The sequence below is a fragment of the Carya illinoinensis genome, chromosome 11, assembly GCF_018687715.1.
Source record: "Carya illinoinensis cultivar Pawnee chromosome 11, C.illinoinensisPawnee_v1, whole genome shotgun sequence".
Classification (NCBI taxonomy): Eukaryota; Viridiplantae; Streptophyta; class Magnoliopsida; order Fagales; family Juglandaceae; genus Carya; species Carya illinoinensis.
In genome coordinates, this window is record NC_056762.1 from 14,171,503 (window position 1) to 14,196,349 (window position 24,847).

The 24,847-nt window shown below is 36.7% G+C and overlaps 2 protein-coding genes across 2 annotated transcripts; both read left to right on the top strand.

The window, feature by feature from the left end:
- Positions 1 to 18,508: 18,508 nt before the first annotated feature.
- Positions 18,509 to 18,961, top strand: LOC122282230. The gene has a single exon (XM_043094182.1). It carries the CDS (start codon positions 18,509 to 18,511, stop codon positions 18,959 to 18,961), a length of 453 nt encoding a protein of 150 aa, XP_042950116.1.
- A 955-nt stretch (positions 18,962 to 19,916) lies between these two features.
- On the top strand, positions 19,917 to 20,459 carry LOC122282232. The gene has a single exon (XM_043094183.1). The coding sequence runs from the start codon at positions 19,917 to 19,919 to the stop codon at positions 20,457 to 20,459; it is 543 nt and encodes a 180-aa protein (XP_042950117.1).
- The last annotated feature ends 4,388 nt before the right edge of the window (positions 20,460 to 24,847 follow it).

Consider the following 24,847-nt stretch of genomic DNA (forward strand, 5'->3'; position numbering starts at 1 on the left):
TTTATATACTCTGACGGTGGAATAAACCCTGATATGTAAAATATGATATTCGCTCGAGCGGAGTGTCGAGCGAACATCGAGCGTTCAATTCTGCCTAAGTTCGCTCCAGTGGCTTGTTGAGAGAACATCGAGCGTTCGACTCTGCCTAAGTTCGCTCGAGTGGCCTGTCGAGCGAACATCGAGCGTTCGACTCTGCCTGAATTCGCTCGAGCGGCCAAATGCCTCCGCTCAAGCGATCTCTTTTCCCTCAACTCGCTCGAGCCCACTGTCGAGTGGAAGTCGATAGTTTGAATCTACCTGACTTCGCTCGAGTGGCCAAAAGCCGCTGCTAGAGCGATATGCACCATAAACTATATTAATCAACAGTTGATAAAATTAGAGCAGAAATTCATGCTTTTAATCAATTAAAATCACAACTTTGATTTATTCATTTTTCCATATAAAACCAATGATAAAGTAATGAAATAATTAATATATATTGGTTCCAAAAGCATTAAAAATGCAATAATTCAACTCAATCACTTTAATGCGAAAATATGGTATTACTCATAAGGTTGCTATCCCTTATCATCCACAAACAAGTGGCCAAGTTGAGGTGTCTAATCGGGAGATCAAAAATTTTTTAGAAAAGACGGTTAACCCAAGTTGCAAAGATTGGTCTTTACGACTAACCGACGCACTTTGGGCATACTGTACTGCTGTTAAAACTCATTTTTGGAAAGGCATGTCACTTGCCTGTGGAATTGGAACACAAAACTTGTTGGGCAATCAAGCAATTTAATTTTGATATGGATAAATCTTGCTCTTTTCGTAAGTTTCAACTTAATGAGTTAGAAGAAATCAGGAATGAAGCTTACGAAAACTCTCGTATTTCCAAGGAGAGAATGAAAACTTTTCATGATAAAAATATTTTTAGAAAATCTTTTGAGCTTTTCCAAAAAGTTTTTTTTGTATAATTCAAGGCTTCATTTGTTTCCTGGCAAGCTTCGATCCCTATATATCGGCCTCTTTGTTGTAAAAATTGTTTATCCTTTTGAGGGCATTGAGATAGAAAATCCAGATAATAGTAATATTTTTAAAGTTAATGGACAAAGGTTGAAACCATTTTTGGATGATTTTACTTTAGAGGTTGAGTCCACTACTCTGGAGGATCCTGCTTATCAGAATTAATTTCTGATTCTTCTTTGTATATATCATATTTGTTTGTTTGTTTTGTGTCTTCTAACTTTGACAGAAATCTACTCCTTATGAGCACTCGAATATCTCAGGTGACTTCTTTCCTCTCTGTTTAATCATTTTCGTCTCAATATATGTTCTGCAGTATTTATCTTGTTTCAATTCATGCATGTATAGAATACATCATCGAACATTCAATTGCTGAATATTGAGGACAATGTCACATCTGTTGAAAATGTGTTAGTAACAAAAATTAAAAAAAACAAAAATAAAAATAAAAAATAAATTTGTGAGGTGCATGGAAACATAAATGATTATCACACTCCTGACATTTTTGTAAAATTTGAGCACCTTGATAGAGTACTTGAGCGGAATTATTTTGTGAAGATTTTTCAACCCTGAGCATAGAGCATAACTTATGATGCATCATACTTTGTTGAAGAGTGAATCGAAACACCGGGATGCGATATTTACAGAAATGAGAATTAGTATTATTTATATAGAATGAAGGGCAAGTTTTGGAAGAACATTTTGCACATGCTTACACTTGTAGTGTTCCTCGTTAAACAGAGTTGGCGTAAAAACTGCTAGTCCCTTAGGCTTTGAGGTAGTTAGAATCAATAATGATTAATCTTAATGTTCAAAAATCCTATGATAAATCATGCTTATTAGTGAGGAACAAACAAAAGTTTAGCCCCACACACACATATCCGAGTTCTAAGACATTTGCCCCAATTTTATGTGAACAATTGTTGAGACTTTCCTTGTGGATACAACTCCTGGTGTTAAGTAGTCACGAATCGATTTTTTGTGAGAATTCAGAATTATGTTTGATTGCTTTTGTTTGAATTTCGAGCTTTACGCAATGTTCATCTCAATTAATTTTCACTATTTTGTTCAAGGATTAGCAAAAAGCTAGTTTAGGAGTATGATTGAGTTGAAATATTGCATATTTTATATATTTAAAACTAATATATTTTAAATATTTTGTGACATTATTATTGGTTTTAGATGAAAAAACAGTTAATAAGAATAAATACGAGTTGTGATTTTTAATTGATTGATATTATGTTTATGCTTAATTTTATAACTATGACTTAATTGGATAATATTTCCTCACATATATAATCTATTTTTGATAATCTATTTTTCTTTTAATTTATTTTTGAGTGTTATTTTCCTCTCCTTATTTTCAACTTAAATAAAATTCACATGGAATCCGGTCGAAACATTTGACCAAAAGCACATGCTAATTGAGAGGAAATACAAAGAAACATGCAATGTCAAAGTCTAAGAAGGGGGCTGAAACTAAGTGGAGGCACGTACGTTGAAAAAGAAAAAAAGAACATAGCGGGAATGATGGGAGAAAAAGGAGGAAAGCACTGGATTTGTTTTATGAAAAGCAGAGGCTGGTCTAGATGGGAGTGAGACGTAAAGACGGAAAGGGAGGCTGTTAGGTGGATTATGCAAAAAAAGGCAAGAGACATAAAGACGTAGGGGAAGGGATTGGATGATATCTTTTTCATCTGGCATCTTGGAATTGGACTTAAGGTGAGAGCTTGTTGATTGTTTTGGCTTGACTTCTACATGAGAATTAAATATTTGATGTCGGTTGGTGCAGCTAAAGCGGACTTGATTGGATGATATTTTCATGTTGGCTTACTCTATTTAAGGGAGCTATTTAATTTTATATGACTCACTCTATTCTAGTACGTGAGGGGAACGTTTTTGGATTGAGGTGTCGGTAGAGAAAGGAAGTGAGGGACGTTTTGAGTTGGGATTGGAGAGAAGTCGATGCTGCTTTATTTTTCTTGCAAGTGTGTCGGTCGGTTTGATTGGGGGAGAGTATTGACGTGAGGTTGGAATTGAAGAGAGAAGTCAATGGGAGTTCAGAGAAGACGTGGGGGCTTCGTCCAAATTTTTTTGGAGTTTTGAGGTGTGGATGAAAGTCTATATAGAGGGGGAGTTGAGAGGTGTCTGTTCTTGATTGATTAAAGAAAGGAGAGTCAGCTGGGATTGGGATTAATTTTCTTGGTGGGAGAGAAAGTAAGGTGTCGGTCGGTTTGAGTAGAGAGGGACGTGGGGCATTGTTCTTCGTCCAGACCTTTGGAGGATTTATTTTCTTTTTTTGCAGTTCAGTTTGAAGAGGCAGTGAAAGGTTTGGACATGCTGGTCTTGGAGGTGAAAACAGAATTAAGAAAGAGGGAAGAGGGGCTGGACTTTGGGTTCTATTTTGAGAGCAAAGAAGCAGAGAAATTTGAGCTTCTTGGTTTCACGGAAAGGACGGAATTGGTTCCGGTTTGAGGGAGTCTTTCGGGCTTCATTTTCTTTATATTTTTACTTGCCTATAGTTACTTTAGTATTCCCGGCGGGTCTTATTCCATCTCAAACTCAGATTAGGAAGAGTGCCCTTGAACTACAGATCAATCAGAATAAACAATACAAGAAAAGAAATGGATTCTCCTGCTGACGAGAAAGGAAAAAATAGGCAAAGCGTGGGGGGGGGGGGGGGGGGAATAGGGAAGAGGAGATTAAGGATAGTCACTCCACTCCATAGATAGTGAACATAGATTCTTCTTTCATTTTCAATTCCTTTCAGGTCGAAAACATGGGCTGCTGGTGGGGTTGTGCCCATTCTCCCTCTTCTTCACTTGACTCAGCTTGACCTACTTGACTCAGCGGTTAGAGTATCGCTTTCATAGGGCGAGAGTCATTGGTTCAAATCCAATAGTAGGTAAAACTGGCCGAAACCCCTATTTTTGCATGTCCCCTCAAGCAAAGAGGTTTCAAGATACCAGGCGACCAAGTGAAAGTGAACAGCCCTGAGCAAATCTTCTAGAGAGCGTACCCTTTGTTTCTACTCTTTCTCTCTTCTAAGAAAAAATAAAAATCTAAATATAAAAATAAAAATAAATCTTTTTTTTCTATGGACCCCTTGGACCTCCGACCAATGAGGTGATACACATGCATGCGTGCACATGAACTTCTAAAAAGTGGGTTCCAAACCTGGGTGGCACTATGTAACTCAATCCATTATAGGGCTATTGGTGGATTCTTTTTTTTTAGAATAGACTCTGAGATAGAGGAGACTTTCAGGATATTTTGTCGAGATAAGGACTTGCAAAAGTCGAGTAGTCGCAGAAGTAAGGTCTCAGACTCGCAAAAGACAAGTGAAAAGTATCTCGAGGTTTCGCCAGGGCAATTTCGCAAGAGTTTTTGCCGCTTTGAAACAATAAGTTTCAAAATCTCACAAAAATTCAGCGTGGTTTTTCTCTAAAAACTCGAAAGGTTCAATCAGAAATAGTTTGGGATTGAATCGTTTGGTCTTTGGAAGTTCCCTGATTGGTTTGAGAAGCTGATTGAAGAAGACCAGAATTTTTGAATAGAGAGTGTACTTTCCTTCTCAATCAATGCCTGAGCATTCCATACATCACCATCGAACTGACATTCTCTGCACTGAGTTCTCTCAGGTTCCAACTCTTGTTTTTCCGTAAGAGAAAGGGGTTCCGGAGTGAACCAGCTCATTCCATTTCTAAGTCAGAAGAAAGGGCATAGACAGAATGAGACTCATCAGGAAGAACTTGATTGGATAAAGCATCCAAGTTCACAGATTCATCTGTTGAAGCATACCCTGAAGCTAGAGCCGAAGAATATGAATATAAGATGGTGGGTAAGTCTCCTCTTATGACACCCCGTTTTTATGTGTATTTTCACTGAAAGAATATTTTAATTTAATTAATATAATAGTTCCTTTATTTTAAATTATCGAATTTTAATTAGATTTTAATTGGTGTTGAATTTAAATTGCTGTTTAATTTATTTTAGCTTGTCTTTGGATTTAAAATTAAATAGTTTATTTTTACTAGTTAATTATTATATTTTAGCTTTACATTGTGTTTAAAATATTTTCTTAGTTTTATTACTTTTAAACTTATTTTCGTTGGATCAGTTGTTGGACTCCAGAGGTGAGGATTGGACCTCATTTCTTTTCTTTTCTTTTTCTTTTTTCCTTTTTCCTTTTCTTTTTCTTCTTTTCTTTCTTTTCTTTCTTTTTCTTCTTCTTTTTCTTCCCTTTTTCCCCCTCTCCCCGTGCGCAGCAACAACACTCTTTTCCTTACCGCCGCTGCCACTTTAGCCGCCCGGTGCGCCGCCGTCCGGCGGCTGTGTTGTACACCACCCCCACCATTCTCTTCCTCTCCTACCAGAGATCATTCCCACCAATTTTCAGAGCCATCGGACCAGCCGTTAGCCGCCACGAGCCCCTGGAAGTCACGGCACCTGTTTGTTTTTCTCCCTTGTTGCCGGTTGCTTTCGCAACCCAGAACCGCCGCTCGCCGGTGACGTGGCCTACACCACCCACCCAGTTTTCTTCTCCTCTCACCGGTGAACATCTCCACCAAGTTTCACCTCCATCCGAGCCACCATTAGCCACCACGAGCTCCTCCAAGCCATACGGTTTTTCACCGATTTCAGCACTGTCGCACCACCTCCAGCCACCATCTCTTCACAGCTTCTTGCTCTATCTCTTGCCAACCTAAACCACCCATTTCCGGCCTCGATCCGTTCCCAAAGCAGCTCCCACGAGCTCAACTCCGTTCAGCCCTTTTTGGCCTTCGACTGCCATTTCCACCACCACCCACGGCCAAAACTCGTTTCCTTTAACTTCATAAACATCCCTAGACCATTTCCGATCAATCCCGAACCTTGGTTTGTCCCCGTTCAAAAATGGGTAATTTATTACCCACGACCACAGTGTAAATTACACTGTTACGTTGCTTTTCGAAAAATACCATATAGTGCTGTAAGTATTTTCCAAACTCTACTTTTAGATTTAAATATATTTTGCTCATTCAATAAATTATTATCTGTTAGTTGGCTGATTCTGGACTGAGTCCGAGGAGTTCGGGGGTCGGATGGATGGAGGATGGAGTTGCTTGTTTTATTGATTTATGGATGGTTGATTGTTTTGTGCATTGAAATAGCATTTACATGGTGCATGCACGTGCATTTTATTTAATTTGAGAAAATCCTGTTTTATTGGCGTAAGTGGATTTTCGGGTGCGTGTGTATCACGACCCCAAGCCGGGATGGGGTATTATCTCGGTGGAGCTCCTCTAGTCACTCTGGAGCGTAATAAACTGAGTGACGTCCCCTAAGTTGTCGCTGGACGATGACGGGAGAGGGGGTTAGGGAATGCTTGGCTACGAACACGCTGGGCGCGGAACCAGGCATCGCTCTACACACCGACTCTGTGGCCCTTCGCTGGCGAGGGCTAGAAGATGCTTGACTACGAATGCGCGGGGCGCAAAACTGGGCATCGCTCGTTTAGGTGTCACATGCGTGGTCGTTACCTGCGGTGTGGCATTGGAGCCAGGGTGTGCGGATGACCCCTAGGGGAGGTCATGGTGCATACGGATTAATTGGTTAATGAATTGAGTTGGATATGGGCCAAATGGGACTTTTGGCTTGATATTTGGAAAGGTTATGTTTTTAGGCCAAATGAGATTTTTTGGCGTGCGTGAAAAAAATATGATTTTATGGGTTTTGTGCATTGGCATCCTTTCATGCATATTGTTTGAGTTTTATATATTTTTATCTGGTGGTGTTTGGATTTTACTTACCTGCGGCACCATTTTTAGTTCCATAGATTTTGGTGCAGGGTTCGAGGATGAAGAGGAGGCTGAGCCCGAGGATGCGGCTCCGCCGGGGTTCCGAGTTAAAGTTGAAACTTTGTTGTTAGTTTAAAACTATATTTGTGTTTTGTAATATTTTATTACGTATGTTTTAAACAGTTTTGTATTAAACTAAGAAAAATTCTGGTATTTAGTTATTGACTTTGCTATCCGCTGCGTGTTTCTCATGCACATTCGTTACTTATACACACACTTGGCACACGTCGATAGGGTGGTGACTCGTGATGTCATCATCCGGACGTCTCGATTTCCCCGTGTCCGTGCGTGGGGATTTGGGGGCGTCACACCTATACTGAATGAATTCCCAAGCCTTAGGGAGAACCCTTTGTTTGAACAAGGGGGGTAGGGTGTCCCATTAGGATATCCAACACAAGTACAGAATAGGGATTCTCCTCAAACGAATAACTTTTATAGCATTAAAGTTTATGTTTTATTTTAGTTATTTAATGGAGGATATTTATGTGACTTTTATAGCATTTGTAATGAATATGGTTGGCTAAATTTTCATACTAAGGTTAAAGGTGAAGTTTAATGATTTAAATATTATTTTCGGATCAACGTAAAATTTATTTTGTGAGCTCGATTGATTGAAGGATTTTATTATTGGATATTTTGATTATCTATATATTTATCTTGATTCCTTGTGATTTCTGAATACAGTGAATGCTTGAAGAATCCCTATGATATTCAAATAGTTTTGTGAATGTTTTAATCATCAATCGTTCATGCTCAATCGTTAGCAATTATTTTTCTTGATCTTAAATGCTAAATCTTCCAATTAAACGAAATCATTATTCTAGTTAAATTGAAGTAAATCGATCGGAAACAATATTATAAATTATTAGACAGCTACTTGAAACCTTAGTCTTTATTCATATCAATTCATTTTATCATTTTAGTTTTATTCAGTTATTTTACAAATCTTCATCTCAGTAATTTTATTTTATATTCAATTCGCACATTTTTTAAGTAATTTCTTTTCATTATTTGAGTTTATTTTATTTATCACATAGTTCAATCCCTGTGGATTCGACCCTGTGAGGTACTACAACTCCTATATACTTGCAGGTAAAACTGTACTAAATTTTTGGTTCATTAGTTTAAGTCAAAGTTTAGGCGCAACACTGTCCACCACATAAAGTGGCAGTTTGGGCTTAAGGATAGCTAGGTGTGGCCTTGGAAAGGCTCATGATGGCCTCGTGGTCAAAGGTAGAGGAGCACGGCGGCATCATGTTGTGAACAATGAATCTGAAATTGTGGGAGTTTGCTTGAGGTGGAGGAAGGCCATAAAACTTCATGGGAAGCTAGGAAAAGGTAGAGGAAGATGTGGTGGAGTTGTGGTGGCGAGGTGGTGGCCATACAGTGGCTCACGGCGGCGGATCGACCACTTGAAGTGAAATACGACCTTGGAGAGTGAGGGAGAGTGAGAGCTGTGTACAGCTCCGTTATCCATAAAATTTGTTGGGGAAGGTCGTGGTGATAAGAGGAACAAAGTGGTGGTGGTGAAATATCGTGGGTAGTCGTGTACGGCGACGTACGATTGTGCAACCGGACCTAAGGCTATAGAGACCCATCGAAGAAAGAGAGAGAGTTAGAGGAAAAGAAGGATATGGGGAGGAAGCCCATGACGTGGTGAATCCATTGGTGGTGTTTGGTGGCCGTTTTGGCCGTGTATGGTGGCTCTAGGTGGAGGAAATAGGTGTAAAACCCATTTTGAGGGTGGTGCCATGGTGAGAGGAGGAGGGCACGTAGGGGCTCGCTAGTGGGAGGAAATGATGACCAGAGGGTGGTGGTCATTTACTGACTGGAGGTGAGACCATAGCTGCCGTGTACGGCGGCATGGAGGTGGAGAAGGGTTATTACCCATTTTGGCTAGTGGAGCCATGGAAGGAGAGAGAGGCAACACGTGAGCTGGCCGACTGGAGGGAGTGGTGGCTGGCATGTGGGGAGTGACCGGTGACCGGCGGTGAGACCAATGGTGGCCGGTGGTGGCTAGGCCATGAAAAGGAAGTGCAACACGGTGGAGAGAAACCGTGTACTTCGGCTAGACGTGCATGGGAGAGAGAGAAGGGGAAAGGAAAAAGTGAAGGGAAAAGGGTAGGGGCCTGGGTATTTAATCACAATCCTTCGCTTCAAGATCCTCAAAACGATCTAACGATGAGTTTAAACACTGATTTGAAAACACGTAAATGTTTTATTTAAAATAAAACACTTAGATAAAACACTGAGAGGAATTAAGATATAATATTATTTTATAGACTAAAGTTTATAAAATAATATTTCTTCATCATTATTTAAAATGATAAAATATCGTTAATTACTCAAAGGGAATAAAATTATTTAAATTAAATAAGAGTTTTCAACGCAGAGTTAAACCTCTTAATATTTTAAAACAACTCAAATATTTAATATAAGTAATTATCCACAATTATAATATTTTTAGAGCTCATTAAAATATTATAATGAGCTCTAAAAATATTATAATTGTGTAACTTTAAAAACAAGCTTATCTAATAACACTTGAAATATCTCCTATAGATATTTCCATAATATTTAAAATATCTGTAAGTTTTAAAATGTCTATTTTACTTTGAAATTCGCTGGATAACTTTTGGAATACGCCATTGAGGTACAACTCTTAGGATAAGGCTCAACACGCAGATCGAAGCTCGGCACGTATAACGAGGGTCAACACATAGACCGAAGTTCGACACGTAGATTGAAGCTCATAAAGAAGAAGAAAGAAGGAGCGAATATCACACCAGGTTCAATAGCTTCATCGTTAGAAGTGTTAATACAATATTCGTTGACTAAATATTCATTCTCATCGTCGTCAGTCACTTCCTCTTCACCAGTGTCATACACGTCTCTTAGTTTTGTCTTAACGACAACAACCCAATTTGGGCATCTTTCATCTGCCACATAAAGTACTCGACATACTTGGGAAGATAAAACAAACGGATCATCAGTTATCTGACTATCAGTGTGTACTAAATGAGAAAAGTTTATAAGAGTAAAGCCAAACTCGTCCTCCTTGAAACCTCTACCCGGAGCAATGTTTGCCCAATCACATTTGAATAACACATATCGAGACCCATCATAATACATAACCTCAATTATGCGTGTTAATTGGTCATACCAAGCAGGGCCATGTTGATCAGTAAACACACTAACACCACAATTCTAAGTTTTCTTCCCAATTTCGTGATTCCTAGTGCGATATTTTTTGCCATTGATGACAATTCGCTTAAATTCTTTGGCAACTTGCATGGGACCTTTAGAATGCATTATGACTTTATGGCCCAATTCATTTCTTCCATTGTCATCCATTTTAATTACCTGAAAGGTTGGATTATTAGCATTGATTAAAATAATGAAGACTAGCTACAGAGGCATAATAAATCCGTACATAGTCTTGGAACCAATTACAAAATTGGTCTTCGTGCCTCTTCTGTAATTCATCATTTGATAAATGATTCCCATCAACTATATTTCTCATTATTTCTAAGTGCATCCTATATATGTTCACGACATCACAAATGTCTGTTATAATTACACAAATATAACTGAAATGCAATTGAATTCATACGTATTAAGCATTGCAACTCACATGTGGAATTGAGTGAAATCGTTAGAGTTGAAGAAAATATAGCGATGTGCTTGGGTCCACGACGTAAAATCGAGGCGAACATCAACAACTTTCCCTTCGAGCAGATTCTAAATGGTTTGTTGAAAACCATTCGAGCAGATTCTAAATAACGGGAACAAAATGTCAATAATTCCTCCAGCAAATATCCTTCAGCAGTGGAACCTTCTGGTGCAGCTTTGTTACGCACATGAAACTTAAGTCGGTGTAGGTACCTACCACATAAATCATTCGATGACTTTTACCATTTTTAAAAAAAATATGTTCTTACTTTAATAGATTTATGTGCTTTTACATTCTGCAACTAAATATATAGTCAAGTGCACCATTATCGTGAAAAATGATGGCAGAAATATCATTTCTAATTGGCACAATATGTAAGATATTCTAGATTCCAATCGGTCCAAATCTTCAAGCCGCAATGTTTTGGAACAAATTCCCCTGAAGAATCCAGATAGCTCGATTAATTGTTCTATTATCTTCTTAGATAATGACCCACGTAATGCAATTGGCAGGAGCTGTTGCATCAGTATATGACAATCATAACTCTTCATGCCCACTATAGTACGGTGTTGAAGCTTGACACAATGTGAAACATTTAAAGAATAATTGTCTGGTACTTTTACATTTTGTATAAACTTCAACAAGTCTTCTTTCTCTTTGTTACTCATTGTGAAAATAGCTAGAGGCAAATATGTCTTGTTTGCAGCTGTTATGACTAGATGAAGTTGTGGTCTCAAACCCATCTCTTATAAGTCAAGGCGTGCCTTTATGCCATCTTTTGATTTTGTATCAATATTTAACAGTGTACCAACAATATTATCCACCATATTTTTTTCAATGTGCATCACATCAAGATTATGATGTAATAAATTTATCTTTTCAGTAAGGCAAACTAAAGAAAATACTACATTTCTTTCATAAGTGTTCCTTAAAATTAGTCAACCCCACAACTCTTTTTCTTTTAGGATCTATTCTATTATTGCAATTTAAATCATCTAATTGTTCCATCAAATGTTTTTGCCATCATTCTACACCTATGATCACTTGGCAAGAATCGTCTATGCCCCATATTGGGAAATTTTTTTCTATGTTTCAGCCATCTAGATCGTGTATTACCCATACAACAAGGACATGCTAAACGACTTTTCGTACTCCATCCAAACAAATCACCCATATGTAGGAAAACTAATTATCGTTCACATTAAAGCCATGTGCATTGTAAAGATCTCTCTGGAGCAAACATCATAGGTTGGTGCTCCAACCTCCCATAATTTCTTGAATTCTGATATTAGAGGTTTTAAGTATACATCTATATTCATTGAAGGTGATGATGGTCCCGGTATAATCAACGATAGCATGAAACTTGATCGTTTCATGCACATCAAATGAGGTAAATTGTAAGGTACCAACATAACCGGCCAGGTACTATAGGAAATGCTCATGTTACCAAAAGGATTAAAGCTATCTGCAGATAAACCAAGCCTAACATTATGGGGGTCAGAGGCAAAATCATCATGTTGTGAATCAAACATCTTCCAAGCCATGCCATCTGCTGGATGCCTTAGTACCCCATCATTTGTGCGGCCTATAGCATGCCATTTCATTTGTAAAGAAGTCTTCGATGATATAAAAAGCCTTTGCAACCTTTTTTTTAACGAAAACCATCGTAATATTTTTGTTGGATTCTTTTACCTTTTCTAGACCTATCATCCATAGACTCATTTTGCTTCCACTTTGACACTCTGCATACGACGCATGTTTCCAGATTCTCATTGTCCTTCTAAAATAACATACAACCATTGGGACATACTAAGATCTTCTCGTATCCAAGACCTAATTCATTAATGTACTTCTTCGCCTTGTACGTATTTTTAGGCAATGATGCTCCTGGTGGGAGCAACTCATTCACAAATTCAAGTAATTATGTGAATATGCTATTACTCAATCCACCCAAACACTTCATATTCCAGAGACGTACGATAGCACTAAACTTAGTATGTTTTGTGCACCATTCATATAATGGCTCATTAGCATCTTTTAACATATTGTAAAATTTATTAAGTCTTTCGCTAGGACCTTGTTGATTTTCATTTTGCACTCCAGCTTCTCTAGCATCCACACCTATTTCAGGCCTACCCTTAACTATTTTAAGATCAAACATAGGGAAAACATCATGTAACATTGTTGTCATCCCACTAGAGCCTTCATTGAGAAATTTCATAGCCAATCAAATGATCATACCATGTTGGGCATGAACATCTTACGTAATCCACATTTTCTACATGGGCAACAAATCGACAAATCTGTACCACAATTCTTGTAAGAAAACTTCAAAAATTCATTGACACCATCGACATACTCTTTTGTATGTCGAGGTTTTTTCATCCAACTTTTGTCTATAGCTTAACTATATTTTAAATATGAAAACATAATTGAATGAGAATGCAAGATCATAAATTTGCATATAACCAGAAGCATAAATTTGCATAAATATTGTTGGATTTATGTGCCTACTCAAAATTGACAATCAAGATATCATAAATCTATTTTATTTCTTCTAATAAGGCAAACTACCAAGTCAACCATTATTTTTTTGTCTCATGCATATGCTTCTTGGACCCAGTTAAGTTTAACAAATTAAACCTCTCCTCTTTCCATTACACCTCCCTAACTTCCCACAAGCACTACATAATTTTGGTAGAAAAAGAAGAAAAAAAAAAAAAACCCCAACAAAATAAACCCCCCCGCCCCCCCGGTGAGTAAAAAAGAACCATAATTTTGTTCAGTCTAAAAAGGACAATGATGGAGTAATATATTCCAAGTTTTCAACAGGTTTCATCTCAAGTCAAAGGTCTAAGTTACGTGTGGCTAGCTGCTACATTGGGGTCATCGAAAACCACTATCACAAATTTTCTGAGATAAGCTGCATGCATGTACGTAAATTCTTGTATGAAACATTATATATTTTGAAAACACCACAAACAATATTATCATGTTAGTGTGAAACTAACCAACATTTCAAAATTGACAACCTTGTTCGTACATCATGTTTGGAACATTTGGGCATTTGCAATGGGGGTTGGGTATTATCTGACTAATCTATCTGCCTTTAGTCATCAACTCTTCAACAACAATAAAAAAAAGTTGAAGGTGGAATATATGGTAACGAGAAATACTAAATCCATAAAAAAAAAATTTATAAAAGTAAATTCAAATACTAATGTTGTTTAATATGATTTATTAAACTGTAAATATATTTAGCACACTAAACTACTTCAATTTATAAATTTAATTTTGTAAAAGTTTTTGTGGAACTGAAACCTTGGAGATTCTATAGGAATTGAAACCTTGAAGAAACTAAAATGCCATGTTTTATAACATATATGCACCCAGCTTTTGGCAATAGGCTGATAAATGTAGTTTCTCCCATTACATCAAAATAAACCTCTCCTCTTTCCATTACACCTCCCTAACATCCCACATTACATAATTTTGGTAGAAAAAGAAGAAGAAAAAAACCAACAAAAAAAGGGGTAGAAATATTAAGCATTAAACATTTCTAATATTTGAAATCATAGTTATCTATTGAATAATATATAAATATAAATATATATATATATATATATATATATATATGCAAAAATATCATAACAGCCCATGAAGAAGGAAAACGAAAAGAAAAGAAAACCCAGAAATTCTACATGAAAAACCATAACTGAAAGTTAATTGTAGAAGTTAGAGTCTTACGTACGGGAGTGTTTGATGGGGAAAGTTGGAGAGGAAGTTAGTTTGCACTACTATGGAGTGCTCTGTTTTGAGGGTGCAAAATAGAGGATGTTTGTCTTGATTAGTCCAACCCCTGTTCAAGATCAAACTAGAAATAAAAGGTAAAACAAGTACATAAAAATCCAGCTTTGAATTTAGATTGATCGTGGTTGAGAAAAGGGAAAAGGTGGTACTTCGGACCCAATTTATAGGTCGACCCAATGTCAAGCCGCGTAGATACAGATCATATTAAATCGACCATACTGACACAATTAAGAAAGCAATGAAAGTTTCCAAGATCGTCCAGAAACAAATTTTCCATTAAAAGAAATAATACCAAGTGTTGTACAACAAATCAGCTGCACAAATGTAAAGTAAAAGAATCGATCAGAAAGTGTTGTTTAATCGCAACAACCTGCACATGTAAACCAAGTGGTTTATGACAAATACAAAAAGCAATTAAAAATGTAGAAAGATGGAATTTTAAGTGTTCATCCAGTGGATTATTTCGTAAAACTACTGAGAATGCATGAAGCATTGGCTTTTATAAAATCTACATGGTGGTTCAACAGGTAGTATAAAATCTACATACTCTAATCAGACAGAGAATCGTAAATGGACCATTGTGACATAGTGGTGGCCTATAGGTTGAAGGTAATTCTCACTCTACAGATAATGATCATGGTGATATGAAAAACAATATATTTGATTCAATTTTCTCTTGTATAAAGCAAATTTTCTGGACAATGTTCTAATAAATAAATCATCCTTTTTTTTTCTTCCAATGCAGGGTCGGCAACCAACTGAGGAAATATAAATTTTAATGCAGTATTATGATCACGGTGATATGAAAAACTTGATGCCTAATGTTGGCATGCTATAGATAATCAATAATGACAATGTTCACATATATTTTTACTTTGACTTGACCAATAAATCATGTAGACCGCATAGAAAAATAGGAGAAATTACCTTGACTGCTACAATGATTGTACAAAGCAATAGAAATATGGTAGCACTTCCTTGACTGCTTTTTGGACTAAGGCCCATCCCTTGGCTATTCACTTATTCCCCTTGCAGTAACACAAGTGATGATCACAATACCATGCAAACACCTACTCTGTTTTGAGGGTGCAAAATAGAGGATGTTTGATCTTCTCAGTGGAGGAACGTGGTGGTGATGGTTGAGACTTATGGGAATAATGGTGGTGGTTAGAACGTTTGCCGTGTGGGGACGTTGCTGTGTGGAGGAGGAGATGTGATCAGGGGCGATGTGGAGGGGCGTTAATCTGTGGAGGCGTTGATGCTTGGGAACGAAATGCACGATGATTGTGTAGAGCTATTAATTTTTGGCAACACTAGGTATTTTAATGGGGCAGATAAAACGTCATATATACATGGGGTTACGTGGGGATATATATATATATATAGAAGGATAATTCGTCTAAAATTTTTTAATTGGAAGGGTTCTAGATTTGTAATCCAATTGGAAGAGTTCTATTGGGTGAGTTTTAGATGAAGTTTGAGACATGCATGGTTGGAGTTTTCTTCGAATTCTCTTTTTCTTTAAATTTGCAAAAACAAAAACAAAAAAAAAAAAAAAAAAAAAAAAAAAAAAAAAAGATCACAGCAATAAAGCCTAAAACTGATAAAGATTCAAAGATATTTAAAATTAGACTAAAGTTTAAAATTTTGATAATTGATAAACGTCGGAAAACTACTAATTTACTTGCATATAATTGATAAATTTTAGACATTTTTAAATGCTACCAACCTACAATGCCACTTTGCTAGGCCTAGAGGCACTTCAAATTCAAAACTTAGTTTACATTTTAATAAATTTGTACTTAGGAAAAATTTAAAAATCTTCTTTATTTTCTATAAGTAGAGCTTAGTGGGCCTAATTTTAAAGGTTTATTTCCTCATAAAAAGCTGGCTTAATTTAGATTTGGACAAATAAACCCTGTGTTATTTTAAGGTTTAGTGGTCAAGTTGTATATATATATATATATGTGTGTGTTATTTCAAGGGTTGTTTCTGCATTAATCTACCTACATTTTATTATCTAAAAGTTTGAGTTAAGAGTTTGTTTAAAGTATAGTGGTCAAGTTCTACATATTTACTGTCGATGATCTTAAGCAATTTCTTGATCATTCGATCTACAAGCGACGTTAGCCTTGTACTCTGGCTAGGCGGCCACAATTTGATTGGCCATATTGTTCGGTGTTGAAAAGTTTGTTTTGATAGTATGTTTATATAATTAATAGTATTATTATTACTATATCACTATAATTAATAGTATCATAAGTGATATTTTATTAGTATAACTAATACTATAGTGATTTATATAGTAATTTTTATTTTTATTTTATAAGAAAGCAAACAACTTCATTCATCATTAAAGAACTATAGTAGGGCATCATGCTCAATGATATGTGAAACAATCTCATGGAAAGAGTTCCACCCAACCATTAAGTTATGTAGATGCCAAGAATTGTAATGAATATAAATTGTAAGACCCTAAAGTATGTGTAAGAGCATCTTGATCATTGGCTTGGTCAAATTTATCTTCAAATTTAGCCAATTTCAACATTTCTTTGCATTTACCGATTCCATCTAAATTCAATCCCCACATTGGATTAGCCATTCATTCTATATATAATAAAAAAATATTATTAAATTAATATTTAAAAAAATGATTTTTATCACATTTTATAATTCTACCAATTTAATATTATTAATAATTATATTATAATTAAATTAATATTAAAAAAGGATATTTTCAAAGGTTATTTAATCCTTTGAAATGAAAGTGTAAAATATTTTAATATTTTAATTGGTGAAATGAAAGTGTAGGAGTGAGAAAGTAATATTTTAATTTTTGGTAAATGAAAGTGGTCTTCCATCTTTAACTAATGACTATAGCAAAAATGTAAAATGTTTTAGACTTGTCCAATCTGATGATAGTCTTTTTTACACAAATAATTCAAATTTTGGCCATCATCCTCATTTGGTTAAGCCAATGAGGATGTTCTAAGGGCAATAGTAGTGGCCTCAACAAATTTTGGTCATCAATGAAGATAAAACAGGTCATACCTTTGGGCCTCCCAATATAAGACAGCTGGATAGTCAACCTCTTAATAAGCAGGAAACAGTGTACATACACGAGGTGGCCATACTGGAAACTAAACATGAGGTACAAAACACATCATCTCTTTCAAATATGGAACTGGACCCTATCACAACTAAAGGTCAACTGGTGCTCAGAATGGAGGAGTAAACAATTCAGCTGGAACCAACAAGGAACTGGTTACTTTTGGAGGACTAGTCGAAGGTAAACTGACTGAAAAAAAAAAAACAGACAAGGAACCAGTAAATTGGACTGAGGAAACAAAAGTAAGGAAATGGAAAAGACTTGCTCGAGGAGGGGTTGCTCAAGATGAAGATGGTGGGAGTGTGGCTTTTGAAGATATATCAAACTACCCTCTTAAATGTCGAACCAGGAGTAGCCTAAAGAGGAATATTGCAGTGAATGATATTAAACCAAAACGTCAAAAGAGAAAGGAGGATCCCAATGAGAACCAAAACACAATGGCAAAGGCTGGCTTCCAGCCTTGCCACCAACAATGAGCCTCTTAACCTAGAACTGCCGAGGGCCTGGGAACCCTCGGTCAGTTAGGATCCTTAGGAAACTTGCTAAGGAAAAGAGCCCTTTTTTAGTTTTCCTTGTGGAAACTAAGTGTAGTAAACAAAGAATGGAGGAAGTCAGAAGGTGTTTGAGAATGGATGGATGTTTTGTAATTGAAAGTGTGGGTATGAGTGGAGGCATTGCCCTTTTATGAAAAGAAGCATGGCAAGTCAAAGTGATTAACTATACCAGATGGCACATTAGTGCAGTGATCAAGGAAGAGCTCTGTGACAGAACTTAGCAATTTACTGGATTTTATGGCCACCCCGAGATAGCCAAAAGGAAAAGTAGTTGGCAATTACTTGAGATGCTAAAGCCATTATCACCTATGGCTTGGTTGTGTGCAGGAGACTTCAATGAAGTTTTACATCAAATAGAAAAGCAAGGGGTAGCTAGCAGACCTTACAACAAGATGAAGCTTTTAGACAAGTTATTGAGAGATGTGGACTTAATGATGTGCACCACCTGGGACAATAATTTACTTGGTCCAACAATAGAAGGGCTAGGGAGTTTACTAAGGAACGGATAGACAGAGCTATGGCTAACAAGGAGTGGAAAGAATTTTTCAGAGATGCAACATGTACTGCTCTAGCAGCAGTAAAATCTGACCACTCCCCCCTCTACATTAACAAACAGATCACTAACCAATGTAGGAAAAGGTGGAAACCAGGCTTTAGATATGAAGCTGCTTGGGATTTACATGAGGACTGTCATAGGATAGTGGCAAATGGCTGGAAGAGCATCAATTCAGAAGGTGCATCAGGATACACAGTGAGACAAAAACTAGAAACATGTCAAAAGGCTCTTCAGCAAAGAAGGAAAAGAATACAGCAGGAAAACCACAACTCCACTGCAGAGACACTAAAGAGAATAAGCCATCTTCAGAACACTGGAACTGGCTCCCATGTAACAGAAATGCAACAGCTCCAAAAGAGTGTGGAAACCTCTCTAGCAACAGATGATTTAAAGTGGGGCCAAAGGGCAAAGTAGCACTGGCAGAAATTTGGGGACAGAAAGACACACTTCTTCCATCAGCAGGCCTCCCAAAGAAGAAGAACCAATGCAATCAGAAGCATAGATGATCAACAAGGGAGAGGAGTTGCTAATCAGGCAGGAATAGGTGAAGTATTCACAGGTTATTTTTCCTCTCTTTACTACCTCCTGCCCCATTGGTTTTGATGACTGCTTGTATGCCATGGAATCAAAACTTACCATTGATATGAAATATTGGCTCTCAAAATCCTTCACCCGAGAGGAAGTAAGAGATGCAATCTTTCAGATGAATCCTTTAGGGTCACCTGGACCTGATGGTTTTCCAGCACACTTTTATCAAAAACATTGGGAGGTGATGGGTGAGGAGGTGTGTTCTTATGCCCTCCAAGTCCTCAATCATAATAGATCCCTCCAAGATGTTAATGACACGTATATCTCCCTTATCCCCAAAGTGAAAAACCCCAAGAAAGTAGTTGAGTTTAGACCAATTAGTCTTTGTAATGTATCATACAAAATTGTGTCTAAAACTCTTGCTAACAAAATGAAAGGTATTCTCCACAACCTTATCTCCTTGAATCAAAGTGCATTTGTCCCTGGTAGGCTCATTTTAGACAATATTTTAGTAGCTTATGAAGTCCTACACTCCATGAATTCAAGAATGAAAGGAAAGAGAGGTTGTATGGCACTAAAACTTGATATGAGTAAGGCATATCATAAGATAGAGCGGAGTTCTGTAGAAGCTGTAATGATAAAGATGGATTTTCCATTAAGATGGATTAGACTCATTCAATCTTGCCTTAACTCAGTATCCTACTCGATTTTGGTTAATGGGGGGAACCACAGAGGAAATTCATGCCATCAAGGGGACTTAGACAAGGAGACCCTGTGTCCCCTTACATATTCATCATGTGTGCAAAAGCCCTTACCTCACTCCTGAATAGAGCTGAACAAGATGGACAGATTACACCAGCACCTATTGAAAGAGGCCCCATCACAGTTAACCATCCTTTTTTTTACAGATGACAATGTACTATTCTGTCAAGCAACAACTAAGGAGCTCTCATGTGTCCCCAAAATTCTTGAAGTTTATGAAAAGGCATTGGGTCAGGTCTTGAACAAAGAAAAATCCACAGTCTTATTCAGTAAAAACACTAAGACAGTGGATAAGACACAGATTTTGCAACAAGTAGGAGTTAAAGCTACCAGCAACTTTGAGAAATACTTGGGATTACCTGCTATAGTAGGGAGGCAGAAAGTGGCAACTTTTCATGCACTCATTGATAAAACTTGGGCGAGGATGGCAAACTGGAAGAATAAATTTCTTTCAAACACAGGTAAAGAAGTCTTCTTAAAAGAAGTGCTACAAGCCATTCCCACTTATGCAATGGGGACTTTTCTGGTGCCAACCTCGATCACTAACAAGCTGAACCAACTTATCAAGAAGTTTTGGTGGGGCTACAACGAGGATACCTCTAAGATACAATGGGTTAGGTGAAAACAACTCAACTACAGCAAAGAAGTAGGCGGTCTTGGTTTCAGAGATTTCAAAAGTTTCAACCTTGCTTTGCTAGCTAAACAAGGGTGGAGGATTTTACAGAATCCATCCTCTATAGCTGCTATGGTTCTAAAACAAAATACTTCTCAAAGTCTTGGCTGTTAGATGCTAAGTTGGGGTCAAGACCTTCCTTTGCATGGAGAGGAATGTGTGCAGGCTTGGAAGTACTAAAAGAACTCATGTGGAGGGTGGGCAATGCGCACAAAATTAATATATGGAAGGACTGGTGGATACCTTCTTTTCCATAAAAAAAAAAAAAAGTAGTCTCCATTCAACCAATTGATTGTGAATGTGAACAGTTAAGTGATCTAATTGATAATGACCTCAAAACCTGGAAGCATCCTCTCATCTAGGAGCTACTATCCCCACAAGAATATAAAGCTATCAAAACAATACCCCTCAACATTGAAGGAAGGGAAGATAGGATGGTATGGCAATTCACCACAAATGGTCAGTATTCAGTTAGAAGTGGTTACCATCTTCACAGACAAATGGAAGATGATCTTCAAGGGGAATCATCTAGAAGAGCACAAATCAAGCATGTATGGAAGACTATATGGAAGCAAAGGACCACTCCAAATGTCAAACAGTTCATATGGAGAGCATGCAGCGAGGCCCTAGCAAATCTGAAGAGAAGGAAAATTGTAGAGGAAAGTACCTGTTTCATCTGCACACAAGCCCCTGAAACATCGAGTCATGCCTTATGGAGTTGTGTTGCTGCTCAGGATATGTGGAACCAAAGCTGCAGAAAGGTCCAAAAAATGACCTACCATAGTGACCTATTCTTTGATATTTGGTCCACTCTAGTATAGAGCCTAGATGATGCTAAATTACAGGAGACTGCAATTACACTAAAGAGTTATATACTTTGAAAGAAACCACTAGAGCATCTAAGGGAGTAAAGACACAAGTTGGTGCAGCAGTGCATAAGTGGTCTAAACCAAGTTAGAATAACTTCAAACTCAATTGGGATGCAGCTGTTAAAGCAAAGGAGGGGAGAATTGGGATATGAGTGATAGTTAGAGACTACCAAGGCCAGGTTATTGGTACTGTGTGACCTCAGAGGCCTTTAAGAGGGACTCCTTTCGATGCTGAAGCATATGGATTATTAACTGCAGCCGTGTTTTGCAAAGAGTTAGGACTACAACAGATTTGTTTAGAGGGTGATGCTAAACATGTGGTGGATGTGCTGCAAAGCAAAGCGCTGGACTGGAGCTAGGGGGGATGCCTTATTGAAGATGCAAGAAGGGTACTGAACTCTAGTGTCAACTGGATAGCAACTCACATCGATAGAGAGGCAAACACGGCAGCTCACCAACTTGCAAATGTAGCTATGAAGCTGGCAAAGGATGTTTATGAAATTGAAAACTGCCCAACTTGTATTTTGTCTATTGTACACAAAGAAATGATGTAACCAAGCACCTCTATGTCACTTTAGACCATAGAGAGTTATGTTCATTTGTTTCATGATTAATGAGATCAGTATTTCAAAAAGAAAAAACAAATTTTGGTCAAACTTTGACTAGAAAATTCACTTTTACAAATTTTAGCTAGCCACTTTTCATAACACTAAATAATAGACTCAACAAATCTATCACTATTCTATTAAAATATTAATTTTGAACTTTTCATTATTTTAATTCTATTGTATTAAAATAAAATACGAGATCCCACTATATCCCACTATATCTAATAGCATAAAATAAGGAAAGAATATAAAAAAGAAAGAGGCGGTGAAAAAAAGTCAAGCAATTAGAAATAATAGACTTGGCGAAAAGGAAAATAAGGAAAGAAGAAGACTAAACAAAAACTAATGAAAACACAAGTTGGCGCCTCTACTCTACCCTCAAATTTTCAGGAAATTTAAATTTCCCTCTCAGCTTCTATTTATTCCCTCATTCCATCTTGGCGCCTCTTATATGCTACAACACCTCCTTATACCTCATTCCATCTTCTCTTTATTCACCTGCGTGTCTGTGAAGCTCGTGAGGAAGCATGAGATGTTAAGGATGACTACAAGGAAGCTGATTGTCATGGGGTGAGTGGCAGAGTCACGAACATCGTTTTCTTTTTTTTTCTTTTCTTCTTCTTCTTCTTCTTCTTCTTCTTTTGTTTTTGTTTTTGTTTTTGTTTTTTTTTTTTTGCATTAATGTAAAATAACATTTGTCATCACGAATGAGTATTCTTAGTTTTTTGTTTTGCAAATATTCTGTAATTTCTTCTCTTTGTCTAATCTTATCCATGGAAACTCTTTTTACCTTAAAAAAATATCACGATGCATACCAACCAAATGTTCCACATCAAGCTAGAGGTCCCTGTTTTTCAAGCAACGTCTAAACCACTTGAGAATAGTATTTTCTTTTCAACCAACGTATTTTCAATTTATGTTGAAATTTTTATGTTGCCCTTGTCATTTCATTTTCTCCAATTTCTTTCAGCGGCCAAACAGATTCTAATTGAAATTGTTTGTCTTTTTTGGATAATGTTGCAGATGATTTGGATCATGAGTCTTGTGGGATCTATCTGGTCGCAGAGAAACTATTGGACCTTTTCTTTCCCTTTATTCTCCTGTCTTCCATACAAGGGTAACTCAAGTTACATACATGAATTGAGTTTATAGCATATCTCAAGCTCGAGCTTTGACAAGGTGATAACTTTTATGTTGCCTTATTATTTTAGTTTTTTTTTTTTTTTAGCTTTCTAGGCAGTGAAACATATGCTTGTTGAATTTTTTTAGTCTTGCTAGATACGGTAGTGGAACATGGCGTGTGGGATCTGTTTGGCTACAGAAAACTGTAGAAAAAGGAAATGAAGTAGGCCGACTATAGGATTTTTATATTAATTTATCACAATAAAATGGAAAAGCATTTAAAAATTAAAGTGGGAATTTTCCTCTGTTATGAATTCAAATAGAATAGCACATAATGAGTTGTCTTGGCATTCTATATTTGCAAATTCTTTGGCTGTTTGCCAACAAAATCTTGGCGTTCTAGAGCCGAAGATTGAATTTAATGATGTTTTTGTCTTGGTAAAATTATTAGCTTTATATGCTTATAAGGCTCTTGGGTTATGCAACGGAGATAGTGGCAAGGAGTAAGGTGCTCAAATTACTAATGCTAATTAGTCGGTGAAGCTGCCCTTGGTACAAAACCAATGGATTGAGGAAGCTTGGTTTGGTTTACATTTCTTTGTTTCCTTATGCTTTTTTTGGATTGTGTTCCATGACATAGGCCATTGATGCAGGCATGCTCTGTTTTTTGGGATTTTGATCAGTAGGATATATACATCTGCAGAGCACTTTATTCTTCCCCATTAATGTTTGAATCTAGACTTTTATGCTTTCAGCTACTAGATGAGAAGCTCTCTAGCTTGAGGATCGTATGATATTGAATATTACCCAAAGAAACATTTTGCAAAGCATCTTAAAACAATTAATTTTGTAGTTGATTAATTTTGCAATGCTTGATTTTTTTTTGGTTAAACACGATTTCATGGGTATTTGTTTTTGTTTTTTGGTCAGGAAGACTGATAAGATTGATTAATTGGAATTGCCTATATGATTCAAATAAATATTCCATTTACAAATGAGATCTAAGCTTTCTTAGACTTATGAGGCATGGTTCACTCATATGAGAGGTTTGCACAATGTGGTTCATACTTGCTACCTTGTGCTATATGACGCGTTTACAGGTTTTAAGAGTGATACTTGTTATAACCTTGACTACATTCTAAGAAAATGTACCATCTATTTATACATATAACCTGCTATGCTTTATTCCTTTAACATATATTACTCTCTATTAATTTAGTGTAACTTTTTTTATCTTTTCTAGGCTCAACGATTGTATGATAATTTCAAAGAACTATTGGATAAATGTGAAGAAGAACTACCCATGAAAAAAATGGTCCTAAAGCTAACGACAAACACAATGTAAAGAAGAATTATCCATGAAGAACTTTCATGTGCTTTGATTTGTAATTTTTTTTATTATATGAATAATGACTCATTATATCATATTTATTATTAATTGACATATTATATTTTTTTTATTGTGAGATATCATATTTATTGGTGCATTCTAAATATTGTTAATTAATGCAATGTGCCGGTAACGTATTCCTAACGGCGTTTATATTAATGTCGCTAATTTAAAAAATGTTCTGGCAATGAATTAGTGGCGGCATTTACAATAAGTCGCATTTCAGAAAAAACAAACTGTGGCATTTAGATAAACACCGTTAATAAATTCAATGTACCATCAACGTACTATTAGTGACATTTAAATAAATGTCGCTAATTTATATGATGCTCTGGCAACGTAATGTGG

What these genes read in the sequence shown, in the direction of transcription:
- LOC122282230 (XM_043094182.1), top strand. Translation starts at nt 18,509, where the DNA reads ATGGCTAACAAGGAGTGGAAAGAATTTTTCAGAGATGCAACATGTACT.
- LOC122282232 (XM_043094183.1), top strand. Translation starts at nt 19,917, where the DNA reads ATGGACAGATTACACCAGCACCTATTGAAAGAGGCCCCATCACAGTTA.